Source organism: Branchiostoma floridae, chromosome 8, assembly GCF_000003815.2.
Source record: "Branchiostoma floridae strain S238N-H82 chromosome 8, Bfl_VNyyK, whole genome shotgun sequence".
In the NCBI taxonomy this organism is placed as follows: Eukaryota; Metazoa; Chordata; class Leptocardii; order Amphioxiformes; family Branchiostomatidae; genus Branchiostoma; species Branchiostoma floridae.
In genome coordinates this window covers 15,008,089-15,026,355 of record NC_049986.1, presented here as the reverse complement: position 1 = coordinate 15,026,355, position 18,267 = coordinate 15,008,089, and the positions used below count along the sequence as shown (strand labels likewise).

The 18,267-nt window shown below is 39.0% G+C and overlaps 2 protein-coding genes across 2 annotated transcripts; one reads left to right on the top strand and one right to left on the bottom strand.

Annotated features, from left to right (window-relative positions):
• The first annotated feature begins 290 nt into the window (after positions 1 to 290).
• On the top strand, positions 291 to 2,025 carry LOC118420873 (proteasome subunit beta type-7-like). Its single transcript, XM_035827925.1, has 4 exons — positions 291 to 353; positions 655 to 713; positions 1,013 to 1,164; positions 1,520 to 2,025. The coding sequence occupies exons 1-4, from the start codon at positions 350 to 352 to the stop codon at positions 1,632 to 1,634; spliced, it is 330 nt and encodes a 109-aa protein (XP_035683818.1). The 5' UTR covers positions 291 to 349; the 3' UTR covers positions 1,635 to 2,025.
• A 260-nt stretch (positions 2,026 to 2,285) lies between these two features.
• On the bottom strand, positions 2,286 to 18,116 carry LOC118421708 (serine/threonine-protein kinase Nek7-like). Its single transcript, XM_035829186.1, has 9 exons — positions 17,716 to 18,116; positions 11,022 to 11,240; positions 9,598 to 9,660; positions 7,922 to 8,032; positions 7,482 to 7,590; positions 6,953 to 7,060; positions 6,028 to 6,122; positions 5,573 to 5,686; positions 2,286 to 4,910 (listed from the first exon to the last, which is right to left on the bottom strand). Exons 2-9 carry the CDS (start codon positions 11,202 to 11,204, stop codon positions 4,785 to 4,787), a joined length of 909 nt encoding a protein of 302 aa, XP_035685079.1. The 5' UTR covers positions 11,205 to 11,240; positions 17,716 to 18,116; the 3' UTR covers positions 2,286 to 4,784.
• Between the last annotated feature and the right edge of the window lie 151 nt (positions 18,117 to 18,267).

Genomic DNA, 18,267 nt, shown 5'->3' with positions numbered 1-18,267 from the left:
TACAGGTATAACACATGTTACTGACTGTTATATTATGTGTTGCACAGGTACCAAGGATATATCAGTGCTGCCTTGGTGCTGGGAGGGGTGGACTACACAGGCCCTCATCTGTACACTGTACACCCACATGGGTCTACTGACAAGCTGCCCTATGTCAGCATGGGTGAGTTGAGCTTCATTTGTACACCCACATGGGTCTACTGACAAGCTGCCCTATGTCCGCATGGGTGAGTTGAGTTTCATTTGTATACCCACATGGGTCTACTGACAAGCTGCCCTATGTCAGCATGGGTGAGTTGTTTCATTTGCATACCCACATGGGTCTACTGACAAGCTGCCCTATGTCAGCATGGGTGAGTTGAGTTTCATTTGCACACCCACATGGGTCTACTGACAAGCTACCCTTTGTCAGTATGGGTGAGTTACAGCCATATATTATTTGCCTTTATGAGATGTGCACATGCACACGTAAATGTTTTGTCACAAATAATCATGACTATGGCTATCTGTTATAACATTGGCATCTTACTGCAATGAAGGGTCTATACTGTTAATGTGCATGGACATGTGCCGTCAACTGACCTGTAGGACAATTGGAAAAGTTTGATTCATGCTTTAGCCCCACCCTTGCCTGACTGTTGTACCATTCTGCAGGTTCTGGCTCCCTGGCTGCCATGGCAACGTTTGAAGACAGGTTCAAGCCTAACATGGAGGTGAGATACCAGTTTTTACTGATTTCTTTTACAGTATCATCCATATAGTCAAACCAGCATGGCCTTACATGTAATACATATCATACATGTACTCTAAATTTTGGCAGCAGTTTATGAACATCAAGGATGTAAGAGTTACAGACAGGTATTTGTAACTGGTCCTACTGTACATTACTGTTCTAATAACTTCACACAAGATGAACACTTAGAACAATCTAATTAACATGGTACATGTACCCTTATGTCTGATGAAAAAGTTTCCCAATATGTTTCTCACCATGTATCTCCTTTGTACCCAGCTGGAGGAAGCTAAGAAACTTGTCCGTGACGCCATCGCTGCCGGCATCTTCAACGACCTTGGGTCAGGGTCAAACGTTGACCTCTGTGTCATCACCAAGGGCAAGGTGGACTACATCCGGCCTCATGATGTCGCCAACCAGAAGGGCGTCAGGTCTGTTTCTTTTCACTTTTAGTGATACCAATATTTAGTGACACCAATATATCTGTTGGATGTCAAATTAATTTTTGGCTCCTGGGTCCATGGCAGGTCAACTAGTATAGTAGCGTGTTGACTAACTGTCCTAGTATTACACATAACAAAAAGTTAAAACAAACAAAACCAGTAAAATTTTGTATCGTGTGGTTCACATCAAAGTTCAGGACCATTCCAAAAATTACTTTTATCTGTTGACTCTCTGAGAGGCATTGCATGAAGCTGTGTAATTATTTCTGAATTTTAAGTTAGGAAAAATGTCTTATGTCAGTACAATGATGCTGACGATTGTTTTTTTTTTTACATTTTCCAGGCAAGGGTCGTACAAGTATAAGCGTGGCACCACAGCAGTGCTGACTAAGAGTGTACGCAGTCTACCCATCGATATTGAAACAACTGTTACTGGAGAAGCAATGGACACGTCGTAAACTCATACTCTGTGTAGGAGGAAAGATGATATGTTAATGTACATCAGACAAACCTGTTGTCTCCATGTCTTTGTGAAAGATTACGTATTAGAAGGAAATCCAATTACAACATCCTGTTAGACTAGAAAATACAAAATGTAATAGAAGGGTCAAATTTGTGTAAGAGGGGGTAGGTTTGCCTTTCTTCCATTGGTTACAGTGATAAAGGCGAGAAGATGAAAATTTTTTTCCACTCCAATTTGTTGTAAAATCTTCACCAGTTACATGTAGCAATGTTGACAGAACGAAACTGTAATATTCACAACTTAACTGTAGAATCACTCTGGAGCAGTCTGTGAGCTGTGGAGAAAAATTTATGAGGTCACTTGAATAAAGTTCAATGAAAACTTGATTCAATTTCTCAATGATTTGGTCATGTACACCAGAATATACAAGGTCTTTTATAGGTAACACATCTTATAGAAATCAGTTTCACTTTGGTAGGATTTATATTGTGTGAGCATGGTAATCTCCAAGCAGATGCTACGGAAGCACAAGATAGTAACTCTTTCTCATGAGAGTGAAGCCCAATGCAAGGCAAACATTGGGCTATTGGCCCAGCCTTTAAAAATAAAATAGGGAACATCAGTAAAAAGACACATCCCACTAAAATCAATTTCCAAGCTTTATTGTACCCACACCTGCGGGTACTTCACACATATTGCAAAGCGCTGTACACACATCATTACCAAATACATCAACACGTTTCACAGCCAAAAACAAACTTGTGACTCCAAGACTTCCTAAAGGACGCTATATGGTGGACAAAACGAGGCAGCACACAGAAAATAAAATCCTACTTGTATCAACTTGCCAGTTTATGTGACAAAAGTGGTTTCTTGCAACATTTATGTCTTGCAATTGTCTACTTAACAAAATGAATGTCCTTACATAAAACACTCAGATTTTATATGAATGTACTAGAGTGAATTTGTTACATCACTGGCCTGTACAGCAAAAAAGTACATTACAGGTAAGACTTATGTGACCTGGCAAGTGACATAAAATGACAACAAACTGAATGTTTCATTTACACCTAATGGTATGACCTAGTTCTGTACGCAATATGCTGTGAGCTGAGGCTTTGTGTGATGCCATTATAGCTACACAGCTGTGGTATTTGTACCCCATACATGTACACACATGTACCCCATCTCTGCTTAGTGACATTGTGTACAGACTGTTGACTAGATAGACACAATTTCTAGTCACATTGGTACATTGTATATCTTCCCTTGGAATTAGAAAAATTCCAAAACTACCCCATACTCAAAAAGTTGCTTACCATATACCAAAGCTACATACATTGTAATGAGGTGCCAATTATGCTTCATTATATAAGAAATGCTGTTTGACATTTTTCCCAATTAAAGAAACAACGTTTGCAGGCAGACTGAAGTAATCAACACTGTTGGGATAAAGCTTGTGGGTGTCAAATTGTGCTGAAAACACAGACACAAGAGAATGTTCATCACGATGAAAGTCACACAAGCAGAATGAAGTTCCACACAACATATTCTACTGAAGACCAAAACAGCTCACTACGGAAGCTATCAATATGTATTTACCCTCCTCAAAACAAAAAAATACACCCAAAATAAACTAAAACAATTACAGATACATGCAGTATCCAATAGTGTATAATTGCACACAGAGAGACAGTTTCTATCTAAACACTCATCTTGTTACATTTCAAGTAGGAAATCTTAAATTATTAAGTCACAGTTCAAGATATACATACAATAATATTTCACTCATTTCTGTAGTCTCTATCTGATCACCAGAAAATTTACAGTCTTAAAATCAAGGACTTCTTTCAAAATATTCCTTTAGTGCTCGTAATATGTACAGTTTTAGATAGCCAGTATAAGCTATAATAACACTACAGCTTCAAATCCATTTTGTATGGACCCTTGGCCCATCACTCTTCAAGTGTTCTAGCAGCAATCTTACAATTGGATCAACTGGAGAAGTGCAGAGGTACTATATTTTGGCACCGCCTCGAAGGCGGAGCCTTGCTGTGTAACATAATGGCTGCAACTTTGTGTGTACTAAGTATTTTGTGGATATGTATATAATGTATACATACCAAAAAATCATTCCAAGTTTGTGAAAATGAAGAAGGTTTTTTTCCATCATCCTGAGTTTTTTTTTTCTTTCCTTTTTAGCATCACTTTCCTAAGTTGAGATCAGGTTTTACAGATGACAATATGCTGTGACAGCAAATGTTTTTGCTGACACACAATTTGGTATCTTTTGTCCTATTCAAAATTTTTTCACAGCAAATGTTTCGTCATCAGCTGGAATTCTACAATGCAGTTTGTCATTCACACAAACAGTGAGATGTCTGAGAAGAGCCTGTATACATCCTGTATCTTTAAAAATGTTCTTTCTTATATTAGGATCATCCCAAGATTCCAAATCTTTCTCCTTTATTTTAAGTCAAAGTCCCTCAGTTTTTTTCTACTATCCATCTCCAACAATAGAAAGAGGAATGCCCCTTACATGCCATCTTGTTGAGTGATGTGACACCTTTTCTATACAACACTGGAAGTGGTCTATTAAAAAGTCGTAAAAGAATTGTGGCTCAAATTGTTGGTGGGTTCTAGGCAAAAGAATGTTGGTGGGTTCTAGGCAAAATGCCGAGAAGTTTTACACTGAGGGTCACTGAGATTCCACTCTTGTACTTTTGAAAGCTCAAGCATCATGTCAATCAGTGTAAAGTTGAGAAGGCACTCTGCTAAGCATTTCTGAGGCACTCAGATTCTACATAAGGAATTTCTTCCTTTTTTTAAAAAAAGCAGTTGTATTTTCAGCCAAAAAAGCTTTTGTTTCAGCAAAGCTGTTATAAAAGGCTCCACAGCCTTCTCTCTTTATAGCTGGACACTTTTGTTCTAAAACTTTACGGTTTATTGAAAAACTGGTGCCTGTAGTCCAGAAAAGGTCCACATTTTCTAGTCCTGTACTAACACTGTGGAGAAAAAACATGCACAGTCAACTTTGAATCCTTCTCACTAGCCCAGTGTATAAGTACATCGATCTAGGATTATCAGCAAAAGTGTGAAATGTGAGCAAACTACAGTACAGAGGACAGGTCCCGGAGTCTGCCCCTTATTGCTGTTGTTGTTGGGCCTGGATGTTGGCAGAGTGCATGGTCCGCGCAACCTCGTGCACGTAGTTGATGTCCGGCCGCTTGTCCGGGTCAGGGTTGATGCAGATGTTCACCAGGTGCCGCAGCTGAAACACAGAGCACCTGTTAGCACCTGGATAGTAGCTACAGCATGAGATTTACCTTTCACTTTGCTTTTCTGAGACAATGTACCAAATATGTCTAATCATAACAACACAACTCACTGCCATAACATTAAAGGGACTTAACAACAACTTATCAACTGTCATAAAAATTTGAACAACAATTTAGATATCTCATTCATAAGATTAGATATATCCCTTTGCCTTGAGTCAAATTTCATCTCATTAGATAAAAAATGAGCTCCTAATAAAACCAATGGCATTACTTTTTAAAGATCCTTGTACATCTAATCATAACACACCTCACTGACATAACATCAAAGGGACTCACAAAACACCTGTAGTACATCTATACAACACTTCTAGGTTATAGAAAGAGGAAATAGAAAGTACACAAAGCAGTCGAAAGCAGTAATGTACAGAAAATGATTAGTTGCTTAGATTGCCTAACAGTTCTCTTAAAAGATAAGAAAGGTGGAGCTCTAGTCTGACTAAATCTGGCTTATAGTAGCCCATCCAACATCCAGCCGGCGTCCACTAGGGGAGGGGCCAGTTACAGCTTTAGATAGCAGAGTGTGTGTTCAGTGCAGCTCTATCACCCTTAGGTATTGCACAACATAGAGAAGAATACCAGACTGTGCACTAACCTCGTCCGAGTAGTGCTCAGATGGGAGGGGCGGGTAGTCACACTGCTCGATCTTCTTACACAGGGAGTACAGGTTCATCTTGTCTCCGTAGAACGGGCTCTGCAGAGCGGCCATCTGGAACAATATTGGTAACATTTTAACCCTGCCTCTGCTGAGGTTACCATTTGGCACGAGTTGCGAAGTTTGGAAGCAGCACTAAGATGAAGGCAATCCTATAATTCTGCTTTATGTCATGTTTTATCTAATTTTATAGCTACAGCAAGAAAGAACTAGATGGTAGCACCCATGGACCGAAGGTTAAAACAAAACTGGTTTTGCTGAAACAAAATTGTAAGAAAAGGTGACTTTAAGTGGTTTAGGACCTATCTGGTTATCATGTTTACAGGCACGGTGAACTGGCTTTCTGTACCAAGATAAACAAAGAAATGAACGTAAAAACGAATAAACAAACTCACCTCGTACAATAAGCAGCCCAGAGACCAGATATCCGACTTGAAGTTGTATCCGTTCTCATGTATCCTCTCAGGTGACATGTAGTAGGGAGTACCAACTGAGGGGGAACACATTGTGGTACATTATGTTAACATTTGGAGATCGAGAGCACATGATGTTTCATAGTAGTAGTCATGTACATGTACATGTACATGTGTATCAGCATGAAGACAGACGACACTTTGTATCCACGGATGTACATTCTATAAAATACCAGTTTGCAACAAATTTAAAACTACCATGGTGACCATTTGTTTTTTCATCAAATAAAAAACAAATTAAAATTAAATACTTATCTTACCGACGTGGTCACTTATACAATTTTCACAGTACACATTTCACAATACACATCCTAAATAGCTGACTGTGAGCAACTACTGTAAATGCATTTAAGTTTGCGGGGATTTAATTTCACAGTAGTCGGAAAAGAGACTTTTCGCGGTGGTTTTAATTTTGCGGTAGCACCGTGCACTATAGTCTCTTACTGTTACGGAAAAATGTTCGCAGTGGTTTTAAATTCGCGGTGATGTGGCCACCGCAAAAACTGCGAACATTAAACCACCGCGAACATTTCTGCATTTACAATATCACAGTTTCTCACTGCTATATACATGTACAAGGAAGTTATCTGACAGTAATCAAAATGTCAGCAGCTATGACAATACTAGTCAAATAAAAGAAACCTCTATTCTAGAACCCCCTGATGTCCCTGTGTTCCCACCTAGATAGTGAGCAGCAGTAGTTTTAGAACTTCTGACAAGTGTTATTTCTTGCCGCTATATACAAAAAAGGCATCTGACAGACATAAAAATGTCAGCAGGTTAGACAATACTGGTCATATAATAGAAAACTCTATCCTAGAAGCCTCTGTTGCCCCTGTGTACCCACCTAGTGAGTGAGCAGCAGTAGTTTTGGAGCTGAAGAACCTGCCCAGCCCCAGGTCTCCCAGCTTTACCACTCCTGTCGCTGTGATGAACACGTTTGCTGGCTTGATGTCTGCAAACAAAACACCCATGTTGTATTTCTTGCAAAGAAGTTATTGAAACCTAGGTAAATCTCCTTGCGGTTGTGTCACTGAACCATTGCTTTCCTATCGTAAACCAAGCTGGTAAAGATTACAGAAGGCCATAGGGTAGGGGCTGATTGTTTTGGAAATAGCTGTGAGTTTTCTTGTCTCATCTTAACTCTCCACACTAAACAGATCAGGTGTTACAGTAGGCTCTACCAGGCTCCAAAAGTTGCTAAAAAAATAGTAGAAATTGGCCAAATAGACGCTGTCAGATAACATGCTAAAGGACTGGCCGAGGAGTACAGCTTGCCAACTAGTGACCTGTGAAGACTGGTAGAGGCTGGTACTGCATTACATGCTAGCATGTTATCTATATTCTACCAGCTAGCTAAAGGGGTATTGCCTGACCTCTGTGCATGACCCTGCGTGAGTGCATGTGTTCCAGCGCGCTGCACAGCTGCACAAAGTACTTCCAGATTGTCCTCTCTGGGATCAGGCGCTTCTGCTTCTTGAAGTGCTGCAATCGAGAAGAAGAAAGCAGGAAATGAACTTTTCCATCAAAATCGGAAGGAAATGATGTATTATATAGGTATATTTTCTGCATAAGTGATGTCTTCATTCATATCTTAGATGTGTATTTTCAATAAAAGCATGCCAGATTTGTTCCTGTTTCACTTTCTTGTTTTTCATTTCTCAGCACACAATAAAAGCTCCAGGAATGACCCCACAGGCATTTCGTTAATGAAGCACGTAGTGTTTCAACATTTTCAAATCCTCTGAACCTAGATGACCACTGGAAACTACATGGGAACATTCCACCCAACACAAAAACCCTAGCACACGTTTACCTTGATCATCCGTGAGAGGTCCCCAGCATCAGCCAGCTCCAGTACAATGTTCAGCTCATTGTCCTCGATGAAGGAGGCGTAGTACTGGATCACGTTAGGGTGGTTCAGTTGCTGCGAAAACAACACAGGAAGGAGTTACTGTTAAGTTCTTACTTGTTGAATTGTTAAGAACTGGCCGCACACTGGACATTTTGAAGAGCTACATAGTTTATAATCTTTCCTCCAGGATTCTAGCACCAGAATGAGGTAACAGGACTAGTCTACTTCTAAAATAGGGGGTTTGAGTAGGAGTGATCACATGGTTCACAGTGGGTTCATAACAGTTACCATGGAAGCTCATCTGTGTTGGTAGTAATCATAGTATAGTATAGTCATTGGTCATCAGTATTCATCCTGAAGAAGGTGACAGTGGTCGTTGAAAAATTGATTTGTGTGTACTTTTGTGTTGGAACAAAGTTTAGCATTGTACTAGGGAGGGGTAGGTAAAAGGTAGGATAAAAAGCACCGTCCATGGGGGATTGCCAAAAACTAGCACCAGTTATGTGTACAAAAGAGCTGTCCAGGGTCTCCACATTGCGTATTGTGCTGTTGCAATTCACATCAAGTAGCAGAAAGCAGAGGAAAGTAAAGAGATGATAAGGGTATTCGAACAACAGAGTACTGCATACTGGAAGTTGCAGATGTCATGAACATACACGTACGAATGTGTAAATTTTAAGGTTGTCCATCAAAATGTCAAAAGATTTTTGCATATCATTCCATCATTTCAAAGTGTTTCCCAGCCATACATGAAATGACTTGCAGAGTAATCAAATATTTATGACTGTATTCCGCACACACAAAAATTAATATTTTAGTGCAAATCAAGTTACATGGAATAAACACTTCCAAGAAACAGATGACATGCATATGGAAGGGAAAGAAAAGGCAGAGAAAGAGAACCTGTGAAATTACCTGGGCCAGCTACTGGTAGGGACAGCTACAAGACTTAAAGAAGGAAGAAAGAAAGAAGACAGGGATACAGGAAAAAGAGAAAAAAGTCTAGTTGAAAAGGTAGTTAAAGGTACAAATATGCAAACGATGTCTTAAGAAATAAAGATACAAAGCATTTTAATCAACAGGACATATTTGGATGTTTTTGATTCAAAGCAATTTTTTTTAATTGAAGCTACTACTACTTTAACTACGACAGAGCCAGACTCTCCCTAATCAACAGTTCACAAAGGAATGTCTAAAAGATGAATGTAGGATCTATGGAGGTTACTTAAGGTAGATACCCTTCAGTCACCTTGTCTTATTGTTGTGTAACCTTTGTAGGTGACAATTAATGAATATGTGAGCTAGAATGCAGATCATACCCTAAATCTTAAAAATATGCCATTGTTGCCATCATTTCTCTGTGACAAATCATCACAACCATGTACAGACATCAGCTCTTCCACTGTGTTGCCACTAATGCTACAAACACGACCTCAGACGTACCACAAACTATTCTATACACTGATTTTCATATGGCACAAAATTAGGTGTCCGTGAATTTCAATGAATTTACAGTAGCTGTGTTATGTAACTACAGTATGAGGTCAATAATACCAAGTCTAGATACAATGTACAACAAATTGATGTATAATTATAGTCTTTTGAGACTGTAAGTGTAAAGACTTTGGAGGCCATACCTTAAGCAGGTCTATTTCCTTGATACAGTCTTGTCTTGCCTTGGCGTCCATCATCTCAAATATCTGCCAAAACACAAGGAGGGAATATTTACATATATGTTGTGCATATCCACTATAGCATGATCACTATCATCTAATATGTACATGTGAGAAACACTCAAGATATTAAAGAAAACAGTAGATAATACACACATTCTTAATAATTACTAATACATGAAAAATCACAGGTAGAAGGTTACAACAGATTTTGGTATCATGCAGCTAGTTAACTCTTAAGCTTACTCTAAAACACATTGGAATCTATTTTCTTCAAATAAGAAATAGATACTGTACAGACTGATAAACCAATACCTAGTAACATAATTCAACATCCTCACTCCTTGGGCTGGCACAGACAATGTGTAATGCCAATTTTGTCTTTGATGATCTTTGTGATGATAACACTTCTTTCTCATCGCAAATTACTCTAACTGAATTGTTAGCAAGAATGTTTCAGACAGCAGAGTAGACATGTTTCAGACAGCATTTTGAGGAAACATCTGATGCATCATTTTGCACCACTGCTTCCTCCTGTAAGTTTTACCCCAAGGCATAAACAAAGAGGAATCTATTTGTGAAAGGATAGACAAAATGTGATAAATCCAGCTTTCCTCTAAATTTCCACATGAAAGGAACAGACTATTTTCAGATTATCAGATTCAGACGCCAGGAGCACCGAACTGACAGATCCAGGGACTGAGTGCACGTGCACTGACTCTGGTGTGCACGTTCGTGATGTGTGTCAAACGGCCATGCAGGAGCTAGACTCATGAAAAGATTGTTTCTGCCTAGCAACAACCAAGTCAACCATAACCCTACACATCGAGTCAATACGGTACTAGTGGTAGAAATGCACAATGCGAATAAAACTGAAAAGTTTCTCTCATCTTTAAATTTGTTTCGACCTTAGTTACTTGTGGAGTTCTTTTCATTCTTTCAAAGCCCTGACTGTGCATTATCCCTTAATCTCAACCCATAGCCCAAAATGCCAGATCAAAGTAGCATTATTATTATAAAAACTACACTAACATTATACATAAATTTAGCACTGGAAAAGACAAAAACCAAAAAGACACTACCAATAGCTACATTGTAGTTCTGTTCTGTTTGAACAAATATTTTGTCAAGTTGTGTCATTAATGTTTCTGTCACTGACGAAGTGCAAACATTACTTTGTTGAATAGTTAAGTAACAGGTATAGGTCTACACCTGTACCTGTTCCACTGTACTGGTGCATATACCTAATCCTCTGTATTGGTGCCTGTACCTGAACCTCTGCACTGGTACTTACGTATAACATACTACTAGTACTGGTACCTGTACCTGAACCTGGCAGATATCAAGCTAAATCTGGTTCATGTTTAGATACTTAGCCCTGGTCTCACCTGTACTTTCTTGAGTGCCACATCCTTCCCGTTGACGAGGTTCTGTGCCCGGTACACCACGCTGAACTGGCCCCGCCCGATCTTCTTCTCGATGGTGAAGTTCCTTAGCGTGTTGTAAGGGTCGCTGTCCGAAGTCTGTGTGACTTCCGGGGACATGGGCATGTCTACGTCCATGGCTGCCATAGGGTGGGGTGCTCCGTTGTGCCTGAGTCAGGACACCTGCGATAATGTAGGGTAGGTTTATCAAAAACTTTCAGAGAGCACCTAGCCTTCTTAGCAGCTTAGTTATATAACAAGAAACTGTGTACAAATGTACTGACATACATGTACAGTACAATAGAAAATAGTTAACAGTTACATGTATTATATCATGTGCCAAGAAAGACCCAACCCATGGCCAAGTCCTCTACTGAGGCTAGCACAAACAAGTAAACAGTACTAGTTTAGTGTTAAAAGAAATACTTTCTATTACACTGGTAATAAAATAACTTTCAAACATTATTATATTTGGATTACAATATATAGTTTTGAAAATTTTCTTTTTTTTCAAACTTCTGTTCACAACCATACTGGCCATGGTAATCCCACATCTTACACATGCCCTACTAGTACTACTAGTTAGTACACCCACTTTCATTGAAGGTAATTGAGGCTTCAGTACATCTGAAACCTGTCCGGAACACTAACAGTAACAGGTTTCTCTTTCAAAGCGTTGACTTGGACCATGTACAAGACGACTTTATCCTGCTGTTGCCATGGCAACACGAGCAGTGCGACACCAAGCCAGCCCCGCTCAATGAGAAAGGTTTTGTACATGTTCACAAGTGGAACCAACCAATCAATATCAGTCACGGGGATTTACATTATTGTGTGTCGTTGTAGCTTAGGCTAGGACTTTTGATAGCTCAGTTTTGTATGTACAATAGCGTTGTTGTACACACATTTACCTATTGATATGTTTTTGCTCATCCAGTGTACTATCTAATTGTTAGTGGCTCAAGTGACGTGTCGTATGTAAAATTGGTCATCCTGAATTTTGGAAGTCATTTTCCAAATTTCAAGGGCACAGTGCTTGAAAGCCCCATATTCAACTGTCTTGTTTAACTGTGTACATCATTCATATCTTTTTTAAAGATGATACCTGCCTCTGTCACAAAATTTAGCTCTTGCATGATTTTCATAGAAATAATCCAAAATAGACACAGTCTGATACAGTATATAGGTTTTACGATGCTCAACATGTAAAGTTGTAAAGCAACAAGTTCTATTACTGAGATGACAAATGCACTTTATTACTAGTATATCACTACTCATAAGCTATGGGAATTAGTGATGATGATGATGATGATCACTACTCATAATCTCATCAATGATTAACACTGCATAAAAATTCAAAACATGTCATTGACAATGTCAAAAGAACCCTACGGTATTGCCAGTCTCTGCAAGCTTCCTTTCTGTTTTCTACCCCACAAAATAACAAGCTTTTGTTGCGGAACTATGCGGAGGTCACCTCTCAACACAGCCAGCTGCATGGAGCACATTCTCCAGGGGATTAACATGAGGTGCTTGACCTCTCAGCTAACAATTGTAACAGTCTACGGAGATGGAAACACTTTAAGTACAGGAAAACAATGTTGTCTGCTCTCCTGTTATTGTGTGTACTACTACTACTAGTACATAATGGGATTTTTGTAGCACTGGCAAATATTTTGCCCATATGACAATAGTCCAAACACATTTTAAGTTTTGTGACACAAAAATCAAAATTTTTGTCAATTCAGCTACCTCCTAGTCCTAGCTACATTTGTACAACTACTAGTACATGGTCTGATTGCTAAGTTGTTGGCATCATTAAAAAAATAAACTTTTCCCTCATCATTAGGAAAATTGGTGCCATTATTATTATGATTATCTCTAACTAGCAACTATTTTCAATACTTTTTATGCCTAACTGACCAAAGAAGATTTGCTGTGACTGGAACAGTCCACCTTTCAATGAGAAAATGATGCAGATACAACCTGGTATGTTGTACCTAGTGCTTAGGTGTGCACAGATCATTTTTCCATAATTACAAAGGATATGAAGGGCCTGTGATTTGCCAAAAATTTTACTCAAATAATCCCAGTCTTTTAGCTATGTGCACACATGCACAGTGACACACACCCGGTCCTCTATCAACATCATAATATTACATGTACCAACAATTTAGTTAAGAATACAATGAGCTCATGGAGTTGTCGCTTCTCCACTCACTGAACAGGAAATTCTGCTCCTACCACTTCCTTGCCTACAGGTCTTTCTTGACCTGTCCGAACATGTTCTGTACCTGAAATATCTTAATCTTATTTCCTGAACAGAAAGAGTCAATTTGCATAAAGGTGAAAAGGTATTTTGTGCTGAAACTCCAGGCAACAAATAAAAGTATATCTATGTAATGTTTTGATATATGACAACATAGAATGTTGCATTTACTGATTTAGATCTGTAACAATCAGACTAAGTAAAAGCAAACTTCCATACCTTGCAGTGAGCAAAACATGCTGCCACGACTAGCTATAGTATGTACCTTTGAAGCATGGTGTACTGCACTGAACGATGTATAGATCTACCAGTTGATGTTCAGATTCAGAAAAGCTTTGAAATGAAAATAATTTTGACCTATTTTCCTTTCAATTCTCTTTTATATGCGAACGTCTTATCTATGTACTTAGTTTAGACTCTAAACTCAGTACATGTATGAGACGGTCGCATATAAAAAAGAATTGAAAGGACAATAGGTGCAAATGCTTTGTGTGACTCTAAACTTTCAGAACAATACTTTATGGGGCTACTATAGAGCTAAAGCAGTTGACACAAAACCACCTGTGTGAGTACTAGTATATCTTGCATGCAGCCTGTCTAATCCAGTCAACACATTTTTCTCTACAAGTCATTAGCTACAGGATAATGTTACACATGAAAGAACACCTGGTGGAGGCAAATATGTACGTTAGTTGCATCCCATGATACAATTTGACTCTGTATCTGAAATTAGAATTGCATGTAAAAGAGAACATACTTGCAGGAAATATAGATTTATAGTAAATACATACAGGCTTGGTACAAAGGTATATATGACATCTCATAGCTTACCATTCCCAATATATGGGTCAACTGGCAATCTTCTGTAAAAAATATACACATCTCCAGCTTTAACTTACAAAACAGGTTGGTGAGGGCAGGATTTCATGAGGACACCTACTGTGCACACCAGGAGGTGGTACTGATAATTGTTTTTATAAGTAATTGACCCAACTGTATACATGTCTGCTGAACCATTCATAACAGTCGTCACAAAAAAGACCACGGGAAAATTTTAGCGACGCCTGATGGGCGAGCTTAATAGTATAGTGTGGAACCGTTTCCAAAGTATTCTAAAAACTGTATAGGAATGTCAGGAATGTCAAAAGTCCGCGCATGCGTAGTTGCATCATGCCGGACTGTACCATTACCTCCACGGGTAAGCTTTCCAGTCGCCCAGGGCACGTACGTGCTCAGCAGTGTTTTCCGTATTCGCGCAAGGCAATTTTTGATTGATAGCCATGCAAAATTGAGAAAAGCCTAGGACTTCAGACGTACCCGAATTGTAGTATGTAGTATGGTGGTCATGGAAATGTAAACATTTGAAACAGGGGGTAAAAGATTGTGGAGATATGTTTCTCGGAAAATGACCTGTGAGTCGTGGAAATCACTTCCGGGTTCGTTCGTGGTTTACGGTGTCCAGCAGTTTGGAAAGTTTGGTGGCCTTCTTCACCCTTAATATCTTTCTGTTTTCAAAAGTACAAACTGATGTGTGAAACAAGCATTGTTTGAGCTTAAAACATGTGGGGGTTGTGAGATAGCGATGTGATGGTTACCTTCGCCAAGAAAGTTATATTTTGGGTAGCGTTTGTATGTGTGTGCCGGTTGTAGAAGACCACCATAGCTCAAGAACGCCTGGATGAATTGTATTGATATTCGGTTCGTGGGTAGGTCTTGTTGAGACCTGGAAGCGATAAGATTTTTGGCCTTCTAGTGGCCTGTTACGGTACTGCAGCGGAACTTCTTGGTTTGATATCTCGAGTTCTGGACATGCTGCGGCTATGAATCTTAAGTGGTAGACAGCTCTTGATGCTGTAAGTAAGTGGTATAGGTTTGGGCCCCCTAGCGGCTTATTTTGGAACTGCAAGACAGGTTTAGACTCAGGTGTCAGACTTCTAAAGGGAATAACTAAAGAAGGGGTTGACGGATTGTTATGGTTTTTGGTATGTGGATAGGTTACGTGATGCTTAATATAATTACATATTAATTATGAAGAATTATGCAGAGTGGAAGCTAATTTGCATAATAAATTGGGAAACATGCTCAGCTCAATTAAAGGACCATTACAACATGTGACCTTTGTAACTGAGAAAGAGGAGAATATTGATAAATAAATGCATAATTTGCATAATTAATGAGAAAATGCTATAATGTCATTTTGATAAATGACGGGAACTTCTTACTTGTAGCATTTGGAAGTTATGTACAAGTGAACATCGTTTAACATTAACTATGCAAATTAGGCCCTAATTTGCATAAATTAGGCCCTAATTTGCATAAATTAGCAGAAACGGCGACAAAAGTCTCCTTTCTTAACATATATTGCGCATGTCAATTTGTTGGAGATGATCAAGTTATATAGTTTATGCAAATGAGAGCCTTATTTGCATAATTCATGACAAACACAATTAATTCAGTAGAAAAATATTTTTATCTATCTATATATCTATATATATATCTATATCGATAATGGCAAAAACCCTTTTTTTAGCATATTGTTATTTAGCTAGAGAGGATGATCAACTGATATCATTCATGTAAAATGAGGCCCTGATTTGTAAAATCGATGAGGAGCATTTACATTAGTTCACCCTTCACTCACAAGGGACCCCCTTTGACAGCAATTCTCTATGAACATCGATCGCCAAACGAATGGAATACGACTATTAAAACCCATCAACAACAACAATCTGTAAAACTTATAAACATTAAAACCGTCGCTATGGCAATAATTTTAATTGCCACACTTTTTCAGCTTGGTCGAAAACTTGTTTTGTGAGCCTCAGCACTGAAGATTGTTTCTTTGACACAAAGATATGATGATTTATGGGAATTGATGAATAAGAAACACAGCTGTAAAACTTACAATAGGCCAATTTACCTTTGGAGCCATTGCCTTGCTGTTGCCATGGCAATAACTAAAATGGCTGACAGGCCCATTATCTTGCCCCAGTGTAATCAATGTGTAATGCTTGCACAAAGTTACAAAATTGTTTGATGTGTAAACATTATAAAAAGCGCTGAAGCTTGAAAAGTCTTTACTCATGTACATGTATCTACTTGACTTCCTTGCTATGCAATGTGGTGATATATGTGGCAGTAGTGCTAGAGTGTCTAGTGACTTAGCAAGACAATTGTTTCATTAATAATTCAAGACTTCATTCAATATCTTCTGTCAAGTAACTTATTGGGAAGTGCTTTGTCACATTGGTGTCCTTGTTTGTCCTTGGACTGAGCGGATCTGGAGACATCCTGAGTTAGGACACTGACAGTATTCTTCAGAATTACACGGGGGTATCAGCATTCACTCCTAAAGTTAAACACTCATACTGTAGATATCACAGTTCATTTCCTTCAATCAATATCATCCTTGTGTAACAATGATATATGCTGTTACTAGTGTGTCTAACACATTTCATAGTCAGTTATGTCAGCCCAACTGATACAAATACAGAAATGATGCTACATCAACTCTAGCTGATATGAATAGGATACTGAGTGATGCATCCTTAATTGATTAAAGTGGATGTCATGATTGATGATGATTTGAAAAGGCATAAAATGACAACAAATTGACTGAGTTGCTGCAGGACACTTCATTTTTTACACAAAAACTGGGGAGGAAGTCTTTAGACTGCAATCAATTATCTCCTAAGTGGTTGGCTAGTAAAAAATATAATCTAAAGCAGGAAAGACCTTCAGTGTGCATTGGTCATAGTTTTTGTAATGTTGGACAGTTTGATAGTATTCAAAAGCTGAGGTTTGTTTGACATAACATTTACTCCTCTGATATTTTTAGTTGTTCTGATGAACTACCAAATTATGACTACTAAACATATTCTTAAGGCCCAATTTGCACCTCATCCTGACCTCATTACTCTACAAATGGCCAGGATACGTTTTGCATGAAAATGGGAGTTGAGTTGTCTTAGAACATTTTCCTACAACCAGCTACTAGCACCAAGTTTGAAACTTGTGATGTCTGAAAAGAGTAACTTCCTTGAAGGATAGGCCTTTATAATCATATTACAACTATCGCCTCAGCCATAGCTATACATGTACTAGTATATACTTTCCATGGTTACACAAAACCTTGGTTGCCCTACTTTACAGTTGTTGATGCTTCTGCTAGCTGGTCTACTGCAGGTGTTTGGAAAACAAACAACAATTAATGGCAGCAAAGCTTCCGCACCCACTTGTTTTCCTGTCTACGTGAATATATGCACTGTTCAACGTATGACTCACAAGTCAAAGGTAGAGTTCTAGCATAGCTAGAGTTTCTGTGTGCCCCCCTCCCCCTTTTCTTGAGATGGTAGATTTAAGGTAGTTGCTGTTTAGAGCTCACCTCACCTTAATAAGCAGTAAAAATCTTCGTCTTGGGCAACGTTCTTCCTTTTGTCTTTACACTGGCGACACCGTCCCGTTCGGGCACTTGGTGAGGGTTGTTGACGGACGGTTGGGTACCACGGTGCAGGATGAGGTGTTCCTAGTTCCTACCGGCTTCCACAGAACAAGTGTCTCCAGCTCTGTCCTGGTACCGGCTCGAAATATGCCCTGGCTCCGAGTAAATAAGCCTGATCGGGAGAAGCTACCTGTTGAAACGGTACAGACGTTTCCCAGGAAAGTCAATAAAATGAAACGGAGCACCAGAGTTGGAAGGAACCAGGGGAATATAAGAAACTACTGGAGCCTGAAGCTGACGACAGCTTCTTTGAGCTGGAGACATTCACTGAAACGAAGATCCAAGACCACACACGACACACAAACTTAGCCGTAAATTTGAAGCATCGTGTGCGTAAATTGGTACGAACCGTAATATGATGGTAATATATACGATTTCAAATTTTCTACTGTATCTCTTAATTGTTTGATTATTTTATTTGTCTTTTGTGTGTAATCTGA